This window comes from Lynx rufus, unplaced genomic scaffold (assembly GCF_022079265.1).
Source record: "Lynx rufus isolate CCGP_SWC_20201006 ecotype Redwood Valley unplaced genomic scaffold, mLynRuf1.p SCAF_4, whole genome shotgun sequence".
Lineage (NCBI taxonomy): Eukaryota > Metazoa > Chordata > Mammalia > Carnivora > Felidae > Lynx > Lynx rufus.
The window spans coordinates 20,688,533-20,709,676 of NW_025814856.1; the positions used below are offsets into that span (position 1 = coordinate 20,688,533).

The window sequence follows — 21,144 nt, forward strand, 5'->3', positions numbered from 1 at the left end:
CTCAAGGTTAAAATCCATGAAACACACAAGAGTGATGTCAGCAGAAATGACCACAAAATCAGACATGCAAGTGTTTCAGATACTGGAACTATCTGCCACAGAATTAAAAATAAGTAGCTTGAACACGCTTAAAGAACCAAGGGGGTAGAAAATATAAGTACAGAAGACCCTGAAAAAGAAACTATTTCCAAAATATGAAAAATATAAAATTAAAGTGTAAGAACTGAATAGATTAGTTTAAGAGCAGATTACAAAGTAAACTGGCAGAACTAAAGAAATTACCTAAAAAGTAATATAGGAGGGGCACCTGGGTGGCTCAGTCAGTTAAGCATCCAACTTCAGCGCAGGTCATGATCTTACAATTTGTGGGTTCGAGTCCCGTGTCAGGCTTTGTGCTGACAGCTCAGAGCCTGGAGCCTGCTTTGGATTCTGTGTCTCCCTCTCTCTCTCTCTCTGCCCCTCCCCTTCAAAAATAAATGTTAAAAAAAAAAAAAAAAAAAGCAACACAGGCACTATAAAGGGAACTATGAACTGTTAGGAGAGACAGAGACCTGAGGGAGGTCTAACAGAACTCCAATCAGAGTTCCATCAAGGGAGAGAGAGAGAGGAGTGGGGCAGGGGCAGTATATACAACTCCCAAATTATACAAACAAAAAGACATTCATATCTAGACTTATCACCATGAAACTATAAAACACAAAAGACACAAGGAAGATACCAAAGACAGCCAGAAAGAAAAGACAGCTAACCTTTAAAGGAACTAAAATTATACTGACAGAGAACTTCCTGATGGCAATAAAAGAATAAAGAATAGGAGCACCTGGCTGGCTGAGTAGGAAAAGCATGTAACTCTTGATCTCGGGGTGATGAGTTCAAGCCCCACGTTGGATGTAGAGATTACATAAGATAAATAAATAGACTTAAGAGGCTCCTGCGTGGCTCAGTCGGTTAAGCATCTGACTTCGGCTTAGGTCATGATCTCACAGCTTGTGACTTTGGGCCCCGTGTCGGGCTCTGTGCTGACAGTTTGGAGCCTAGAGCCTGCTTCAGATTTTGCGTCTCCCTCTCTCTGACCTTCCCCCACTCATGCTTGCTCGTTCTCTCTCTCTCTCAAAAATAAACACTAAAATAACTTTTTTAAAAAGAATAAAGAGTATAGTGCAAATAAAAACAAATACCATATATAAAACAACATTACTTTATGGGATTAAAAATCTGTCACAACAGCGGCACCTGGCTGGCTCAGTTGGTGGAGCATGGGACTCCTGATCTCGGAGTTGTGGGTTTTAGCCCCACGTTTGGTACAAAGATTACTTAAAAATAAAATCTTAAAAAAAACCCTGCCACAACAGAACTAAAATACAAAACATCAGTAGCATAAATAGGGAGATCTGAGTTGAGTTATGCTAAAGTCTTTGTGTTGTTTAGAGGGAGGTTTAAGATGCTGATTAACTTTTGACTTTGATAATTAAAACTTCTTAAGAATAGATTATCAACAGATCTTAGAATCCCCAAATCACAAGAAAAGAAGAGGGAATAATAACAAAATGAAACCAAAGGCAGAAAGAAAAACAAAATAAGAAAAAAAAATTTACAAAATGAAATAGAAAGTAGAAATTTAGATGACAGGAATACATCCAAACATAATGCTAATTACTAAAACTGTAAAGACATGAAATGTTCCAGTTAAAAGGCAAAGATTATCACCTGTATTAATAGAAATTCATGTATATGCTGTTTACAAGTGATATATCAGCATGAAAAGGTTGAAGGAAAAGAAGGCAAAAAATAAACTAGGTAAACATAAAAATAAAAGCTGAGATAACTACACTAATATCATATAAAACAGACTTCAACAAAAGACACTAGTAATGATACAACAGAACCCCCCCAAAACTTCAATTTGCTAGGACAATATAACAATTTTAAACTTGTATGCTCACATTTGCATATTAAAACTTAAATAATACACAAAAATACATAAAGCAGGAGGGCCAGGGTGGCTCAGTTAAGCATCTGACTCTTGACTTTGGCTGAGGTCATGATCTCATGGTTCCAGAGTTCGAGCCCCCTCATCAAACTCTGCTGATAGCGCAGAGCCTGCTTGGGATTCTGTTTCCCTCTCTCTCTGTCCCTCCCCTGCTTGCTCTCTCTTGAAATAAATAAAAAAGATTCTCTCTCTCTCTCCTGCCCCTCTCCCCTACTTTGCATGAGCGCTCTCTCTTAAAAAAAAAAAAAAAAAAAAAAAAAAAAAAAAAAACAACTAAGAAAGCAAGCAAAAAAAAAAAAGGTGGTATAGCGATATAATAGCATATTATATAGTCATAAGAAGGAATGAAATACTGGGGCACCTGGGTGGCTTACTCAGTCAGTTGAGCCTCTGACTTTGGCTCAGGTCATATCTCGTGGTTCCTGAGTTCAAGCCCCACATCGAGCTCGCTGCTGTCAGCACAGAGCCTCCTTTGCATCCTCTGTCCCCCGCCTCTATCTGCCCCTCCCCGACTTGTGCTCTCTCTCAAAAAATAAATAAAACGCTAAAAAGAAAAGTTGGGAATGCAAGCTGGTGCAGCCACTCTGGAAAACAGTATGGAGGTTCCTCAAAAAACTAAAATTAGAACTACCCTATGACCCAGCAATGGCACTACTAGGCATTTATCCAAGGGATACAGGTGTGCTGTTTCAAAGGGACACATGCACCCCTATGTTTATAGCAGCACTATCAACAATAGCCAAAGTATGGAAAGAGCCCAAATGTCCCTTGATGGATGAATGGATAAAGAAGATGTGGTATGTATACACACACACACACACACACACACACACACACACACACACACAATGGAGTATTACTCAGCAGTCAAAAAGAATGAAATCTTGCCATTTGCAACTACATGGATGGAACTGGAGGGTATTATGCTAAGTGAAATTAGAGAAAGACAAAAATCATATGACTTCACTCATATGAGGACTTTTTTTTTTTTTTTTAAATTTTTTTTTCAACGTTTTATTTATTTTTTGGGGGACAGAGAGAGACAGAGCATGAACGGGGGAGGGGCAGAGAGAGAGGGAGACACAGAATCGGAAACAGGCTCCAGGCTCTGAGCCATCAGCCCAGAGCCCGACGCGGGGCTCGAACTCCCGGACCGCGAGATCGTGACCTGGCTGAAGTCGGACGCCCAACCGACTGCGCCACCCAGGCGCCCCTATATGAGGACTTTAAGAGACAAAACAGATGAACATAAGGGAAGGGAAACAAAAATAATATAAAAACAAGGAGGGGGACAAAACAGAAGAGACTCTTAAATATGGAGAACAAACTGAAGGTTACTGGAGGAGTTGTGGGAGGGGGGATGGGCTAAATGGGTAAGGGGCACTAAGGAATCTACTCCTGAAATCATTGTTGCACTATATGCTAACTAATTTGGATGTAAATTAAAAAAAATAAAAAATAAAACAAGTTAAAATAAAAATAAACAAATAAATAAATAATTAAAAAAAGAAAAAGAAATGAAAAGTAAAGAAAGAAGTACTAACATATGTTACAGCATGGATGAACTTTGAAGACACCTCCGTGAAAGCAGCTAGTAACCTAAGGCCATACAGTATTCGATTCCATTTACATGCAGTGTGCTGAACAGGAAAATCCACAAGGAAAGAAAGTAGATTAGTGGTTGCCAGAGGCAGGGAGGAAGGGAAATGGAGAACACCTGTTAATGGTATGGTTTTCATCTTGGAGTAGTGAAAATATTCTGGAGGTAGATAATGGTGATCTTTGCACAACTTTGTGAGTATACTAACCCTCCCAGAATTCTACACTTTTTTAAAAAGTGTGAATTGTATCTCAATTAAAGAAAAAAAAAACATATATATACACACTACACAATATTAAGAATAAATCTAATAACATCTTGCAAAATCTTTATGAAGCTTTACTAAGATAAATTAAAGAAGACTTAAATAAATGAAGACATACCAAATTCAAAGACTGGAAAAGTCAGTATCACAATTATGTCAATTCCCCAAAATATGATCTAAGGAGTCAATGCAATCCAATAAAACTTCCAACAATTTTTTTGTGCTTGACCTAACACACTAATAATATATATATGTATGAGAAAAGGGCTGAGAAGGGGTGCCTGGGTGGCTCAGTCGGTTAAGCATCCGACTTTGGCTCAGGTCACGATCTCGCGGTCTGTGAGTTCGAGCCCCGCGTTGGGCTCTGTGCTGACAGCTCAGAGCCTGGAGCCTGTTTTGGATTCTGTGTCTCCCTCTCTCTCTGACCCTCCCCCGTTCATGTTCTGTCTCTCCCTGTCTCAAAAATAGACAAAAACGTTAAAAAAAAAAAGGGGCTGAGAATAATCAAGAATGATCAATAACCAGTGCTTTCCTTACCTAATAAGGAATTATAAAGGCATAATAATTAAGGCAAGAATGTAATAGCCCAGTAATAGATAAACTTGCCAGAACAAAAAGAACAAAATAAAAGGCCAGAAAGGGACCCATGAGTACATGGAAATGGTGTCAGCACTGACAGAGCAAACAAATATGGAGAGGTTGCCACTTCAAGGTGCTGCTTATCCCTGTTAGGAAAAAAAAATAGGTCCTTACCTCACAGAAGACACCAAAAGCCAATGTGAGCTGCCTTAAAGGCTTACATGCGAAAAACAAATAAACTTTTAGGAGAAAATATACAAGAACTTTTTTTGTTTGTTTGTTTCAAGGTTTTAGTTGACTTCTAGTTAGTTAACATATACTGTAATATTTAAGAGAAGAATATCTTTGGGCGCCTGGGTGGCTCAGTCGTTAAGCATCTGACTTTGGCTCAGCTCATTATCCTACAGTTTGTGAATTAGAGTCCCACATTGGGTGAGCTCGTGCCCCACTTCAGGTGAGCTCATGCCCCACTTAGGGTAAAACACGAGCGGCTGGTGAGCTCCGCTTCTCTCGCTCTCTCTGCCCCTTGCTCACTTGTGCCCTCTCTCTTTCAAAAAAAAAAAAAAAGAGAGAGAGAGAGAGAGAAGATTATCTCTATAATCTTTGAATAAGAGGGATTTTTGAAATAAGACACAAATAACAAACTACAAAGACTAATAAGTTTGATTATATTAACATAAAAATATTCTGTTCATCAAGACATCACAAAGAATGAAAATAGCTACATAGTGGGAAAAGATACTTGCAACAAATACAACAAAAGAGGATTAGTCTCTACAGTATATAAAAAATTTCTAAAAATATGAAAATGACAACTCCAGAGAAAAACGGGCAAAAGATTTGAACAGACTCAAAAGTAACAAAAATGGTTCATGTTATATGAATCTTCAGTCTATTTTATTTTCTTTAACATGTTTATTTTTGAGAGAGCACGAGTAGGGGAGGAGCAGAGAGAGGTGGGGACAGAAGATCCAAAGTGGGCTCTGCACTGACAGCAGTAAGATCAATGTGGGGCTCGAACTCAGGAATTGTGAGATCATGACCTAAAATGAAGTCAGATGCCCAACCAACTGAGCCATGCAGGTGCCCCCAGTCTCTTTAGTAGCAAGAGAAACACAAACTCAAACCACTCAATGAGTAAACACTACTTACCTACCAGACTGATAAATATTAAAAAAGCCAAATTATTATCAAATAGGATACCTTCCAAATTTGATGGTTTCTTACCTTATAATAGGCCTTTGCATTGTTAAAAAGGAGCTGGAAGTCAGCAGTCAGCAGATTAACATCATCATACTCTTCCATTTTTAACTTTTGTTGGATTTTCATCAAATCAATGGGCTGAGAAACCACTTCATAATAGTCTGGTTGATTTCTGTTATAATTTTTTTAAAAAAGGTATTAGTCCAAAGCCTATGAAAAGTTATATTTCAAAACTATTTTTTGTCCAACATTCCAAGTGACAGAACATATTAGACTTATTCCCATTATTAGAACTAAAAGGGAGTAACAAAAGGTGCATATGCAAGGCCTTTTTTAAGTATATGTTAGTGACATAAAAACCTAACTTAACGCTTGTGATGATCATTTATATGCTAAATATTTAAGATTTAGGGCACTAACACTAAAACTATATGTATCTTCTGCAAATGAAAATAACTTACCTTTCATGTTCAATAGTGGCTGAAAACATTCAGGTTTCAAAACTCTTTAAAACTTATTTTCTGTATGACCTTCACTATCCTCCCTTCCAAGAGATAATTACCATCCTGGATTTTGTATTTACCATTCCTATGTGTTTTTCTTTTTTTAATAGTTTGGTCATGTTTATTTGTTCTTTCATCTTTGGTAAGCTCTTTGTGCCAAGGACCACATCTTTCTTCTTTGTAAGTTTAGTAATTGATATTAGAGAAGTTTACATATAACAGGCACTTGATAGTACTTGGCAGAAAAAGCTCTGTGGTCACCAAGCAAAGGTCATACAGGAAATTTCAAAAGTAGTGTTTTTTTTAAGTTTTTCTTTTTTTTTTTTAATTTATATTGAGAGAGAGAGAGAAAGAATGTGAGCGCACACACGTGTGCCGGGGAGGAAACGAGAGAGAGGACAGAGAACCCCAAGCAGGATGTCAATGTGGAGACTGATGTGGGGGCTTGATCTCAGGAACTATGAGATCATGATCTGAACAGAGACCAAAAGTCAGACACTCAATAGACTGAGCTACCCCGACGTTTTCATGTTTTTTTTTTTTAATGTTTATTTATTTTGAGAGAAAGAGAGCATGAGTGGGGGAGGGGCAGAGAGCGAGAGGAAGGAAGAGAATCCCAAGCAGGCTCCATACCGTCAGAGCAGAGCCTGACACAAGGGTCAAACTCATGAACTGTGAGACCAAAACCTGAGCTGAAATGAAGAGTCAGATGCTTAAGTGACTCAGCCACCCAGGTGTCCCTCAAAGGCAGTTCTAATGATAATGTCTTAGGTTGGGTTTTGGGTTCATGGATGTTTATTCCTCTTCTTTCTGGCTTTTTTTCAAACGAAATTTCATGAGACAAGTATATAAGTGACTATTTCTCTCAATTCTCCTTCAGGGGTAGGTAGTTAACTCCATTCTAGATGTATAAGAAACCTGTTATTACATACAAAGAATGTTATGGTCATTAAGGCTTTACTCTCTCTTGGGACTGTGATTGACATATTATAGCCATATATGTAGGATATATTTAATTTTTAAAATCATTTTATTCTGACATAAAAATTGCAGTAATAGTACAAAGCGTGTTTCCCAGAACCACTAGAAAGCTGCTCAGATGAGGTCTTATCACCCCTAAATAGTTTAGTATTTCCTACAAACAAGGACCACTGCTCAACCAACAAAATCAGAAAACTGACTTTGATAGTATCACTATCTAATCCTCAGACCCCATTCATGTTCTGCAACTGTTCCAAAATTGTCTTTTATAGCAAAAGGATCAAGTCCAGAATCGCATGTTGCATTTATTTCTATTTCTTTAGTCTCCTTCATTCTGAAACAGTTCCTCAGTCCTTCCTCAACTTTCAGGATCTTCATACTTTTGAAGATTACGGGCCATTTATTTTATAGGGTGTCCCTCAATTTGAGTTTGTCTGTTTTCCCAATGAATAAACGCAGGTTACGCTTCTTTGGCAGGACTATGACAGACATGATATTGTGTTCGTCACACCTGATAAAATATTAGGTGGCACACAATTTCAACTTGTCTCAGTACTTAGGCAAGGCTGAATTTGGTCACTTGATTTTAGTGATGTCCACCAAGCTTCTCAATTGCTCCCTGTATTTTATAGAGCAGTACCTCCTGACTATATTAAGTCCATTCCTAATCAATTTACTCATTTATTTATATCCATATGGATTCCTGGATTCCTATTTGTAAGTCATTAAAATCCATTAACTATTCTGATGTTCAATCTGTTCAAGGTTGGGCCAGTTGGAATCCTTTCAAGATGGTTTCTATTCTCTATGTCCTTTTGACACCCATCACCCTTTGAACATCTGCTTACTTTCTGGCGGCCTAAGATATTACAGGCTCATCTTGTACTTTCCCTGCCATTAAAATCAGCCATTTCCCCAAAGAACTGGTGTGTTGCTGCTCCCAGGCTGTCTCAATGGACAAAGCTGCGGATAGACATAAGCTCACTTATACCTAAATTTCTATTACCAACATATGTTGGAAACCATGAATTCACACCAACGTTTCCAATTCCAATCCTACAACAGAGTTCATTCTTGTTTCCTTGCCATATTTGTACTCCCTTTCTCAGATAATGAGAAGCCTGGGTCATATTATTCACAATGTATCTACTACAATGATTCATCTCCTGTATGTAACCAATCTCCTCTTGCTGCTGTCTACCCGGACCCCATAAGGCTTCTCCTCACCTCACTAAGGCTATAGCCCCCTGCCTGGGCTAGGTCACAACCCCAGCAGATGCCCTCCCGGCCCCATCCATGATAGGCCACTACCACCACCACTCTCCCAACATGGACATCGTCCCCTCTCCACTCAGGCCTCCAGACCCTGTGCCAGGAAGTCCTTCCACATGACCCCCCACTTTCCCATGCTCAAGCTGACACTCCGTGACGTGATACTGCTACTGTCCAAATCCTCTCCCCAACACCCCAACACCTGTCTGCCCTGTAGATGTTAAGCTTGCTCAGTCTCACTAATGGCTTCTGGATTAAGTTCTTCAGGAAGAGAAATGAGGAGGAAGAACAAACTGAATTTTTTAAAACTTTTACCAATTATTTATGATTTTAGTGAACTATAAAATTAAGTATGAGGGAAATAAAAGGAGTACTCATTCTGCTATTCAGACAAAGCATAAGAACATAAAGGTCTTAGCGAGTAACAACAAAGGACCACCTAGGCCTAATATCGATGTCATCAGTGGCATCAAGGGACTTTCCTAGGGTGAGCGTTAGGGCTTTGTTAACCTGACGTTCACAATGGCTCTCTCCACCTGGACCTGACGGGCCACAGTCCACTGCTCCTTGCTGAGGCTGGACCTCAGCAGCCTTTCAGGCTTGGGAGATTATCTGTAGACAACTGAGCACCCAATGAGTACATGTGCCTAGAAAGAACACTCTCCCAGAAGCTCTGTGAGAGGGTTCCTCACAAACATTTTCAGACTTACCAGACAAAACAGAAATCAGGATCCCCAGATTTCACTCTATGTGATAAGGTTAAAACAAGGTCCTCATCTTTTGAAAACGAAATAGTTCTACTAATTTTTCCCGCTTAAATCAACGTACTGAAAAGAATAAAATAATAAAAATTGTCCCTATTCATCTAGAGGTAAAAGCACAATCTGTATTCTTTCAGACTTCCAGGCACACACATACACAAACAGCACTGTGCAATACATACATGTTCTTGCATAGCAGCTTTTCTCTTTCAACAATAGGCGAGGGCACCCTGCTATGATACGGCAGCAGAACAGTCAAACCATAAGTGACATTTTTAACCAGAAAAGTGAAAAATACCAGGCTTGACAGGCGGAGCCTACTGGCTATCCCCAAATTCATTTTCCCTTATCCTCAGGATGGCAGCACTCTGAGCTGCTGTGTGGGTACTAAAGAGCATATTCCCCAGCCTTGCTGCACCCAAGTTCTGACCAATACGAGAGCCAAGGTGTACGATACCCTTAACAGACTTTCTTTTTCCTATGGGCTGAAAGACAGCTGTGCTGGTGAGCCATCTCAGGCTATACAGCGAAGAGCGATACCCCAACGACAGCAAAAGAAAGACGGTTCCTAGACCCTAAGAACTTTACAGAACAGAACTTTTATATGAGAAAAAGCAGTTTTTCTTGTTTCGGCCATTGTTAATTTGGGTATCTTAGCACAAGTAGCTTAATATACTAATCAAAACAAAGTCTCAAAAAGAGATTCACAATTGTGTAGCTCTGAGCATTACTGCTCCCCACAAACTCTTAAGAAAACATACCCATTCCAAAGAAGGTAGAGCTGTCCTCTGGTACAGCACTGGGGGAAGGCAATCAGTGCTCAAAGGGTGCCACATCTTGGGAAGCTAGAAGACAGTGCTCTAGCACCTAAAGTCTGTATCCTCCACCCCTCAGGACTCACTAACCTGCTGGGGGTGGAAGGCAGCAGATGGGCAGTCCTTTTCAATGAGGGGCTTGTGTGCTCCAGTACGATGCTGTTCCTCTATACAACATACTGGTTAAGAGCACTGGCTCCAGAATCAGAAAGACTGGAGTCTGTACCCTGGTTATCTTTTAGTAGTTCTGAGAACTCGTCAAGTTCTCACCTATAAACCATGATAATAATATTTTACAAGTTTGAACAATATGAAGAAAATACTTGGCAATGCATCTAATATATAGTACGAAATAAATATGGGCTTTTATTATATGCTAACTAAGTAACTTTTAAAAGATGACTATGATAAACCAAATGAAATCTGGAGAGTTACCTCATTTTATTTTATTTTTTTTTTAATTTTTTTTTTCAACGTTTTATTTATTTTTGGGACAGAGAGAGACACAGCATGAACGGGGGAGGGGCAGAGAGAGAGGGAGACACAGAATCGGAAACAGGCTCCAGGCTCTGAGCCATCAGCCCAGAGCCCGACGCGGGGCTCGAACTCGCGGACCGCGAGATCGTGACCTGGCTGAAGTCGGACGCTTAACCGACTGCGCCACCCAGGCGCCCCTAGAGTTACCTCATTTTAAAAAGAACCCTTCTTTTTTAGCCATGACTAATTTACATTCTTTAATTCAGGATGTTGTGCTGTGTTCTTAATGGCTCTGCTCTCTGAGGTGAAAAGTTTGCCTTCAACTTCAGCTTGCTGGTTACCCACTTTGGCATTAACAACCACGAATGAACCTAAATCTTTAGTTAACTCAATGTACTAGTTTCCTAGAGCTGCTGTAAAAAGCTACTACAAACTTAATGGCTTAAAACAACACAAATTTGGGGCGCCTGGGTGGCGCAGTCGGTTGGGCGTCCGACTTCAGCCAGGTCACGATCTCGTGGTCCGTGAGTTCGAGCCCCGAGTCAGGCTCTGGGCTGATGGCTCGGAGCCTGGAGCCTGTTTCCGATTCTGGGTCTCCCTCTCTCTCTGCCCCTCCCCCGTTCATGCTCTGTCTCTCTCTGTCCCAAAAATAAATAAAAACGTTGGAAAACAAAAATTAAAAAAAAAAACAAAAAAAAAAAACAACACAAATGTATTATTTTACAGAAGTCCAAAAAGGGTCTTTCAGGGCTAAAAATCAAGATGTCGGTGTTCCTCCTGGAGGTTCTAGGGAAGAATCCATTTCCTCACCTTTTCTAGCTTCTAAAGGTTGCCTGAATTCATTGGCTTGTAGCCCTCTTCCTCCATCTTCAAAAGTCAGGAGTGTAGTATCTTCAAATCTCTCTCTGACTCTGACTCTTCTGTCTCCCTCCTCTCTGTTTAAGGACTCTTGTGATTACACTGAACCCATCTAGATAATCCAGGATAATCTCTCCAAGTCAGAGTCAGTTGGTTAACAATTTAATTTCTTTCTAGCATGTAATCTAACATATTTATAGGTTCTAGGGATTGAAACATGGACATATCTGGGGACCATCATTCTGTACCACACTTCTGTATGTTTTCAGAACAAATAACCTCAACTTCCTGAGTTAGAAGGGAATAGTGATGTTATCTTGACAGCAAGAGAAGAAGGAAGTTCTAGTCAGGGAGAACATAGCTTCTAAAGGGAGGTGTGTGCAATGTGCATACTAGGCCAGCAATTTTTTTTTTGTTTCACTGGACTACAGAAGTCAAGCCCAAGAGTATGGGGACAAAGCAAAAAAGATGAAAACAATGACCGTGCGCTCTCTGTATACTTCGAAAAATTTACTTCTTTTAATGATAACAGCTATAACTTTAATGTTACCTTAAATGCTATAAATAAATTTTAAAAATATGCTTCACTCTCAAGAACTAGAGAAAGAACATAAGCCCCAAACCAGCAAGAGGAAGGAAATGATATATAGAGATAAAAGAAAACAAAAAATAGAAAAACATAAAAATCAATTAAAGCTAAGAGTCAGTTTTTTGAAAGGATCAATATAATGGACAAACCCTTATCCAGATGAACTAAGAAAAAGAGAAAACTTAAAAAAAATCAGAAATGCCACTAAAACCAATGTCACAGAAATAAAAAGGATTATAAAAGAATACTATGAATAACTGTATGCCAATAAAATGGATAACTTAGAAGAAAGGGATAAATTCCTAGGAACATAAAACCTACCAAGACTGGATATGAAGAAACAGAAAACCTGAATAGACCTGTAACTATTATGAAAATTGAACCAGTAACCAAAAATCTTCCGGCAAAACCACTGGGTATTTACCCAAAAAATACAAAAATGGTAACTCAATGTGATACATACACTTCTACGTTTACTGCAGCATTATTTTATAATAGCCAAATATGGAAGTAACCCAAGTGTCCACTGATAGATGAATGGATAAAGAAGACATGGTATATATGTACAATGGAATATTATTCAGCCATAAGAAAGAAATCTTGCCTGTTGTAACAACGCGGATAGAGCAGGAGACTATAATGCTAAGTCAAATTAAGTTAGAGAAAGACAAATACCATATGATTTCATTCATATGTGGAATTCAAGAGGTAAAACAAGCAAAGGAAAAAAAAGAGGCAAACCAAGAAAGAGACTCTTAACAAACTGAAGAACTGAAGGTTACCAGAATGGAGGTGTGTGGCTGGGGGTGGGAATACTAGGTGATGGGGATTAAAGAGTACACTTATCGTGATGAACACTGAGTAATGTACAGAACTGTTTAACCACTATATCGCACACCTGAAACTAATATTACACTGTATGCTAACTATACTGGAATTTAAAATTTTAATTAAAAAAAAAAACCAAAAAACTCCCAGAAAAGTCCTGGACCTAATGGCTTTATTGGTGAATTCTACCAAACATTTAAAGAACATTAATCCTTCTCAAACTTTTCCCAAAAAATTGGAGGAAAAATTTACTTATTTTGTGAGGCCAGCAATACCCTCATACCAAAGCCAGCAGACACTATAAGGAAAGTGTAGACCAATGTCCCTTATGAACACTGATAAAAATTCCTCAACAAAATACTAGCAAAATGAAGTTAGCAGCATATTAAAAGGATAATACACCATAAACAAGTGGGATTTATTCCTGGAATTCAAGGATGATTCAACCTACGAAAATTGATAAAAGTAACTCATCACAGTAACAAATGAAGGAAAATAACCTCATGATCATCTCAATTGATGCAAAAAAAGAATCTGACAAAATTCATGATAAAAATTCTCAACAAATTAGGTATAGATGGAAAGTACCTCAACATAATTAAGGCCATATATGAAAAGCACACAACTGCCATCATACTCAAAATCATGAAAGACTGAAAGCTTTTCCTCTAAGTTGGAAAAAAACAAGGATGTTTGCTCTCACCACTTCTTTTCAGCACATTACTGGAAGTCCTAACCAAAACAATTAGGCAACAAAAAGAAAAGCCCTCCTAATTGAAGAGGAAGAAGTAAAATTATCTCTGTTCACAGGTAACATGATCTCACATGCAAAAAACTTAAAGATTAAAAAAAAAAAAGAATAAGTGAATTTGCAGTTTCATTATACAAAATTACCACATGCAAAAATCCATTGCATTTCTATACACTAAGACTGAACAATCCAAAAAAGGAAATTAGGAAAACAATTCAACTTTAATACCATCAGAACAAAAAACAAAACAAAAAAACTTATGAATAAACCTAACCAACAAGTTGAAAAACTTGTACACTGAAAACTACACATTTCTGTAAGAAATTAAAGACATAAATAAATGGAAAGATATCCCATGTTCATGGATTAGTAAACTTAAGTACTGTTAAAATACCAATACTACCCAAAGCTATCTACAAATTCAACGCAATGCCTATCAAAATCCCCACAGCATTTTTTACAGAAACAGAAAAATCCATCCTGAAATTCACATGGTATCTCAAAGAGCCCCAAACAGCCAAAACTATCCTGAAAAGGAAGAACAAAGTTGGAAGACTGTATTAGGGTTTTTCAGAGAAACAAAACCAACAGGAGATACACACACACACACACACACACACACACACACACACGTATGTTATAGGAATTGGCTCATGAGATCATAGAGGCCAAGAAGCCCAGGATCTGCCATCTGCCAGTCAGAGAACCAGAAAAGTCAGTGGTATGTATAATTCAGTATGAGTCTGAAGGCCCAAGAACCAGGAGCTCTGAGATCTAAAGGCAGGAGGAGATGGATGTCTCAGCTCAGAGAGCACTAATTCATCCTTCCTTCCCCCTTTTGTTCTATTCAAGGCCTCAGGGCATTGGATGATACCCAACTGCGCAGGTTAAGGCCATCTTCTTTACTCAGTCTACCTATTCAGATGCTAACCTCTTCCAGAGACATCCCTATAGACGCACTCAGAAATGCTTCCCCAGCTATGTGGCCATGCCTTAGCCCAGCCAAGCTGACACATAGAATTAACCATCACAATGACTCATACTTTTGATTTCAAAACTTACTACAAAACTACAAGTGTAGCAAGGATATGGAGAAATTGGAACCTTTGTACATCGTTAGTGGGAATGTAAAATGGTACAGTGATGTGGAAAACAGTATGGTAGTTGCTCAAAAAATTAAAAATAGAATTACTATAAGATCCAGAGATGCCACTTCTGGGTATATATCCAAAAGAACTGAAAGCAGCACTAGAGGTATTTACACACCCATGTTCACTGCAGCATTATTCACAATAGCCAAGAGGTGAAAGCAACCCAAGTGTTTATCAATGGATAAATGGACAAACAAAAGACAGTATATCCATACAATGGAGTATTATTCTGCCTTTAAAAAGAAGAAAATCCTATCACATGCTACAACACGGATGACCATTAAAAACATTATACTAAGTTAAAGAAGCCAGTCACAAAAGACAAATATTGTATGATTCCACTTACATAAAATCCCTAACATAGTTAAATTTAGAAAAACAAAGTGTAATGGTGGCTGTCAGGTGCTGGGGGCAGGAGGAGAGGCATTGGGAGTTCTCTAATGGGTACAGAGTTTGAATTTTGCATTATGAAAAAGTTTTGTAGATCTGTTGTACACCCATGTGAATAAAAAACACTCAATGAACTGCTGCTGTCCACTTAAAAATGTAAAATGCATAAATTTTACATTGTGTATTTTACAATAAATTTCTTTTTAAATATGCTTCACTGCATCTTGACAACTAAAACTAAAATGGGGACTCCAGTTATCATTTAAGCCATTCCTTCTAAAAAAACTCAACTACCAAACACCATAAACATGGACCCAGGACCAAATCCCTCCCATTCACCTTCCAACTCACCTTCGCTTTGGTGCCCTAATGAAGAGCTCACAGAGTAGCCTGCCCTGCTCATCCTTATAGTCTCGAATGGTGTTGTAGAGTTCATGGCACACAGCAATCTACACATATGAAAAGATGAAAAAAATCACCAGAAATGTGAAAACAGAGCCAGTGTAGGTATAAGGACTATCCTTAATAAAAAGAGACCCCTAAAAGGCAAGCAGAGAAAATGGACAAATCCCCAAGTTCCCACATAGGATCCCAGGTCTGAAATGTGCTGACATGACAGTATCTCCTTATTTAAAATAATTTAACTTTGGCACCTGGGTGGTTCAGTCAGTTGAGCATCCAACTTCAGCTCAGGTCATGATCTTACAGTTCGTAAGTTCAAGCCCCACATCAGGCTCACTGCTATCATCCCAGAACCTGCTTCAGATCCTCTATCCCTGTCTCTCTGCCCTTCTCCCCCCTCTCAAAAATTAAAAAAAAAAAAACATTTAAAAAATTTTTAATAATTTAACTTCACGGGGTGCCTGGGTGGCTCAGTCGGTTGAGCGTCCAACTCTTGATGTCGGCTCAGGTCATGATCCCACAGTGGTGGGACTGAGCCCCGTATTGGGCTCCACACTGAGCATGGAACCTGCTTGGGATTCTCTCTCTCTCTCTCTCTCTCTCTCTCTCTCTCTCTTTCTCTCTGCCTCTCCCCCACTCTCTCTCTCTCTCTCTCTCAAAATAAATAAACATTTTTAAAAATAAAATAACTTATTAAACATTTTGGTATCTTTCATCAGATTTATACTATTGGTGATTATTCTTTTAAGCTAAATCAGTTTATATCACTTTCTTGCTTAAAATCATCCAAAAGAGGGGCTTCTTACTAATCAGAGAATAAAATCTAAATTCATAATAATGACCACAGAGTAGGTAAGGTAACTACATACTGTGGCTGGGCAGACTCTGCCAGTGTCCTTCTCCCTCTTGACTATTGTTCTGTAATCACAACACAACAAACCCATTCCTGACCTAGTTCTTCTGCATTGGGTCCCTCCTCCCTGGAACACCCTTCCCCAGTATTCTGTGGGGCCAGTGCCTTCCAATCGCAAAGAAATGCCTCAAGGTTTGGACCCAAGAAGCCCAAATCAGCCAAACTCTTCTTCTTAACACTTAATATTAGTTGGGGGTACTTTATTATCTATTTGTTCATCTGTTTACATTCTCCTTCTGCTGCACTAGAATCTAAGCTCCATGTGAAAACTGGCTTGTCCTACACATGGCTATATCCCAACCATCAGAACAGTGAGTGCCTAGCACATGACAAGCACAAAGTTATTTGAATGAACGTATAATGCAAATACCAACATTTTAAAATTTTTTGTCAAAAGGTACAAACTTCTGGTTATTATAAATAAGTACTAGGAATATAAAGTACAACACGGTAACTACAGTTAATACTCCTATACTGTATATTTTACAGTTGCCACAAGAGTAGATCCTAAGAGTTCTCATCACAAGGAAAAAAACCATTTTTTTGGTCATCTATATGATACGATAGACGTTAAACTAACTGTGGCAATCATTTCACAAAATATATGTCAAATCATTATACTGTACACCCTGAACGTACATGGTGCTGTCTGTCAATTACATCTCAATAAAATTACAAAACAAATTTGTACATATTTCTATTTCATTGTCTGCCATTCTCTGGCGTGTTGAATTCCTAACCCATTTGGTTACTTTTAATTAGAATTAAGGTAAGTGCTTCAGCAGATTACACTCTTAGAAAAACATGTTTTCATCAAAACAGGAATCACTTTATGCAAATTTCCCATTCTAAATGTATTCAGAGAAATTACTTTTCTTGAGAGCTCCTGAATACTAATTTTTTAAGTGCATTATTGAATTATACCTGACATACAATATCATATGTACAATGATTCAATAAACCTACACATTATTCACTGCTCATTACAGTAAGTGTAGTTACTGTCACCACATAATGTTATTACAACACTGCTGACTGTATTCTCTGTGCTGTGCTTTTCATCTCTGTGACTTTTTTTATTCTGTAACTGGAAGTTTATACCTCTTAATCCCCTTAAATAGGATAACCTATTTTACCCACCCACACCCACCCACCATTATTTCTTAACACTGAATTACACTATTACTGTTAAGATTGTTAGCTACATTAGGAAAGAGATTAGGAATATCTAGCCAGAGGAGAAAGAAGTGGTGAGGCCTGGATCTTAACTGCTTATCCTTAAAGGAAGAGCAGGAAAAGCAGGCAGAAGCTGTGGTGCCAGTTACTCACAGGATCTACAGTCGGAAGATTGGAAAGTCTCCTCCTTTTCCTGCTTGGGCCTGGTGTGGATACAGAATGGTGCCCGTCATCAAAGTCCCCGCTGACACTACTAGAAGGGGAGGTAGCTCGTCTTCTCTTGGAACCCATGGAATCCAACTTCTTCTATAAGAAATAATCAGCCATGTTCTTATACTTAAATTTAGACACTGCCACCAAGCCCTCAGCTAGCCACCTGCTACCAAGATTCGGGTTCACTTAGGAGGATATTTTAACTCTTGTAAAGAAACTTAACTGTCAAGTTTTTTCGGGGGAAATTCTGGACCTTGTTGGCTTTAGCCCCTTCACTTACCAGAATGCTACACTTTCAATTCAGATAGGACAAATTCAACAAAAGTAGATCCATTTATGTATCACCAATTTTGAATGACCCAATCACGTCTGGCTCCAAATTTACTCATCACTGGATTTTAAAAACCTGCATGTAGTGCAGTGCGGAGGTACTGATCCCTCAAGCCCCTGAGGCAGCCAGGCAGGTCATGGGGACAGAAACCCCAAGGCAATCACCTCTGGAGTCAGCAGCTTCATCTGTTTTCCCCAGTGTGTCTTACAATTATGATCATTTTCCAGGTGGGCCATGATATGGAAAAAAAAGAAATCAGTGCTTGAGGAAAATGAGCAGTGGCAGTGTAGAGGGCAGAGGACAATGAATCTTCTAGCATTTTAGATGAACTCTAAGAATAATGCACTGAAAATGAATTTTCTCCACTCATTAAAGAAGGCCACAACACATATTCCTGGAAAACACTTAATGTGACTTACCACACCTGTGTCAAAGTAAAACTGCTTTGAAACTTTTCTGTCAATCAGACTGATCTCCTTTTCAGTCAGTCATATGAGGTATTCTATGCTCATGAATCTTGAAATCATAGCTTTAAGTTTCAACAGATAATTTGCAACAGTACCTCAGAAGTGAACTTTTAGGTCCTAGTTGGCCTTTCAGAAGCACATAAATATTTGCTCTTGGGTTTAGGTAGGCTGTCTAGTAACTAATATTAACACGACTTTACTAATGTACACATTTGATGGTAACACAAAAAATGCAACCATTAAAATGATCTGCTACAGCTACAGGGAAAAGGTATATGCCTGAGAAGGTTCTATAATGCTTGTACAATTTAACAATAGTATGAGATAGTATACTATGATTTCAAAGATCTTTCTCTAAAGCTAAAAGAAAAACCTGATCCCAGTTTCACTCATCAACATTCAACTTCAGTAAACTAAGACACAATCAGCTGAAAGAATGGGTTGCCAGTAGGTATGGAGAAAAAATTGGGCATCTTCAGGGAACAGAAAGGAGGGGCAAAACCAACCAAAAAAAAAAAATTCTGATTACCAACTAAGAAGCAAGAGGAATCCCCTACATCTTCCTCTGAAGTACAGTCCACATGGTATTTAAAAACAGCCTACCATGACGATATTCCCTCCTCTAGGCTTTGGTTTGTTACGAGGTATATTAGTTTGCAATTGGCTACAAGTGGCTAAAAGGTTCAACGGGCTTATGCCAAGGACAGCCAAGTTTTGTTGATTTTCTTTTATTTATAATAGGCTGATCAACTGGCCTCAATTCATTAAGATGAAGAAACTAAGGACCAAACCTAATTAAACAAGCTATGACAAGGACACAAGTGAATTTGATGAAAACAAGGAGGGGCTCTTTATGGAAAGGATAACATAATTCAAGAAAAGTGGAAGGCAAAAGGCAGGGAAGGACAGAAAAGAGAAAAGGTGTAGATGATCAGTAATTTACCAGCTTTACCAGAGCACAACCAGCGCCTCGAAAAGCCAGTCTCCTCATTATGTCTGAAGGCCAAGTGAAGCCAGTGGGAGAAGGCAGGGCTTTAGAAGTGCTGATTCAGTGTTAATATATTCAAAACTGAAAGAGAAGAACAAAGCAGAGAAAGGGGAAATAAAAAAAAAAAAAGGTCAGAAGGAATAAAAATGAGTACGAATAGATAGAAAACATTCAAGTAGAACTGCTAAAGAAAGATAAGAGAACTGGAAAACATAGGCATATCAGTTCTCTTGAGCCAAACTGCTGCAAAGGCTCAGGCACTAACAGTACCTGACATTTCTTTCCATTTTAAAACCAAATGCTTTTCATATACTTAAAGAAGGCTCACTGAGATTCCACTTTACTCACATGGAATGACTGTCAATTCCAGGAATGAAGCATGCCTGCCCAAATGCCCCCTAGTCAATAAGAGCAGAGTTCAATCACAGAGCTGGAATGGAGAGTGAACACATGTGGAAGGCTCACATGTGACCCCAAGTGTTGGCAAGCTGGAACAAACCAAGAATGGCCCATGTGAGCAGAGTCTGGAAAACTCCTCCCCCCCTAAAAAAAAAAAAAATTCAGAGAAAGACATTTCTTTCCAAAAGTCCTATCAGCATTGGAAAGACACCACACACAAGTTTAGAAAGATTAAAAACAGAACCTTCAATCATTTTGGCAGGTCAAAATTATCTTCATAAATAATCCAGTGAAAAGCAAATGACCAAAAAAAAGTAAATCATTGGTGTGTATACCAGTTTAGACCACACAATATCCAAAACTCCTTAAACCATTCACTTTTTCTGGTAAAGCAAGAAAAAGATGCAATTTAAGGGTAATTTTCAATTATTTTCTTATTCAACTGACACATTTTTAAACGTAGTTTAGAAGTTGGCAAGAGAGGCAATGTGACTTGGCAGGTGGGAGAGGTAGGTAACAGGACTTGAACTCAGAAGACTACAATGTGAGTTTCAAGTCCGCCACCTTAAATTATCTGTTTGATGTTGCTTGAGTCACAACCTCTCAGATCTGGTTCTTCACTTCTAAAAATGAGAGCAGTCAGGTGTACATATCTCCTTTAGATTATTGGGACTGTGAAATGTACATGAAATCACTTTGAAACTTCAAAGCACAACAAAGAAGTTTCAACTATAGGATTACATGCTCCCTGGGAACAGGAAGAACATTTTATTCATCTTTGTAGCACTGGCTTATAAAATAGTATTTGGCATAGCGTGAAAGATCAATTCATCTTTTTAATAAATGTGTTAAAAGTATACATAAGTGGGACATTTAGAAAAGTTTGTGCAATTTAAAAAGATTGTGAGCATCCCTTCAGCAATTCTTTTCCCATAAAGAGGAAAGACATCATGAAGCTCGGTTAGAAATTTTAAAATGGCACTGATTACAGTCACATGTCCAAAAGTCTGACAACCAATAAATTACAGTGGACACTAAAGAATAACTTTATAATGTGCAACTGGGAAAATATTTACTCATTATAACCATATGGCGTATTCTGACAGTTTATAAACTTTTAGTACTCTCCTTTATTTCTCATGATACTCAGTATCGTAATGCATGATTAAAATAAAAATCTTGGAAAACAGGATTCAAAGGGGGAAAAAAAACCTTACAATCTTTTCTAGAAAAAACCATCCT

At 38.5% G+C, this 21,144-nt stretch overlaps 1 protein-coding gene across 16 annotated transcripts in view; it reads right to left on the minus strand.

Annotated features, from left to right (window-relative positions):
* PBRM1 (polybromo 1) overlaps positions 1-21,144 on the minus strand; it is a 116,897-nt gene that overhangs the window by 94,443 nt on the left and 1,310 nt on the right. For 14 of the 16 annotated variants that reach the window (XM_047096337.1, XM_047096343.1, XM_047096339.1 and 11 more), the window contains exons 1-4: positions 19,459-19,521; positions 17,658-17,810; positions 15,365-15,462; positions 5,662-5,809 (exon numbers count right to left, since the gene is read on the minus strand). In XM_047096337.1, coding sequence (XP_046952293.1) covers positions 5,662-5,809; positions 15,365-15,462; positions 17,658-17,810; positions 19,459-19,506 — 447 coding nt within the window. In that variant the 5' untranslated portion in view covers positions 19,507-19,521. Of the gene's footprint in view, positions 1-5,661; positions 5,810-15,364; positions 15,463-17,657; positions 17,811-19,458; positions 19,522-19,851; positions 19,994-21,144 lie in introns of those variants that run through there. The other 2 variants (XM_047096336.1, XM_047096335.1) reach the window with 2 other exon arrangements.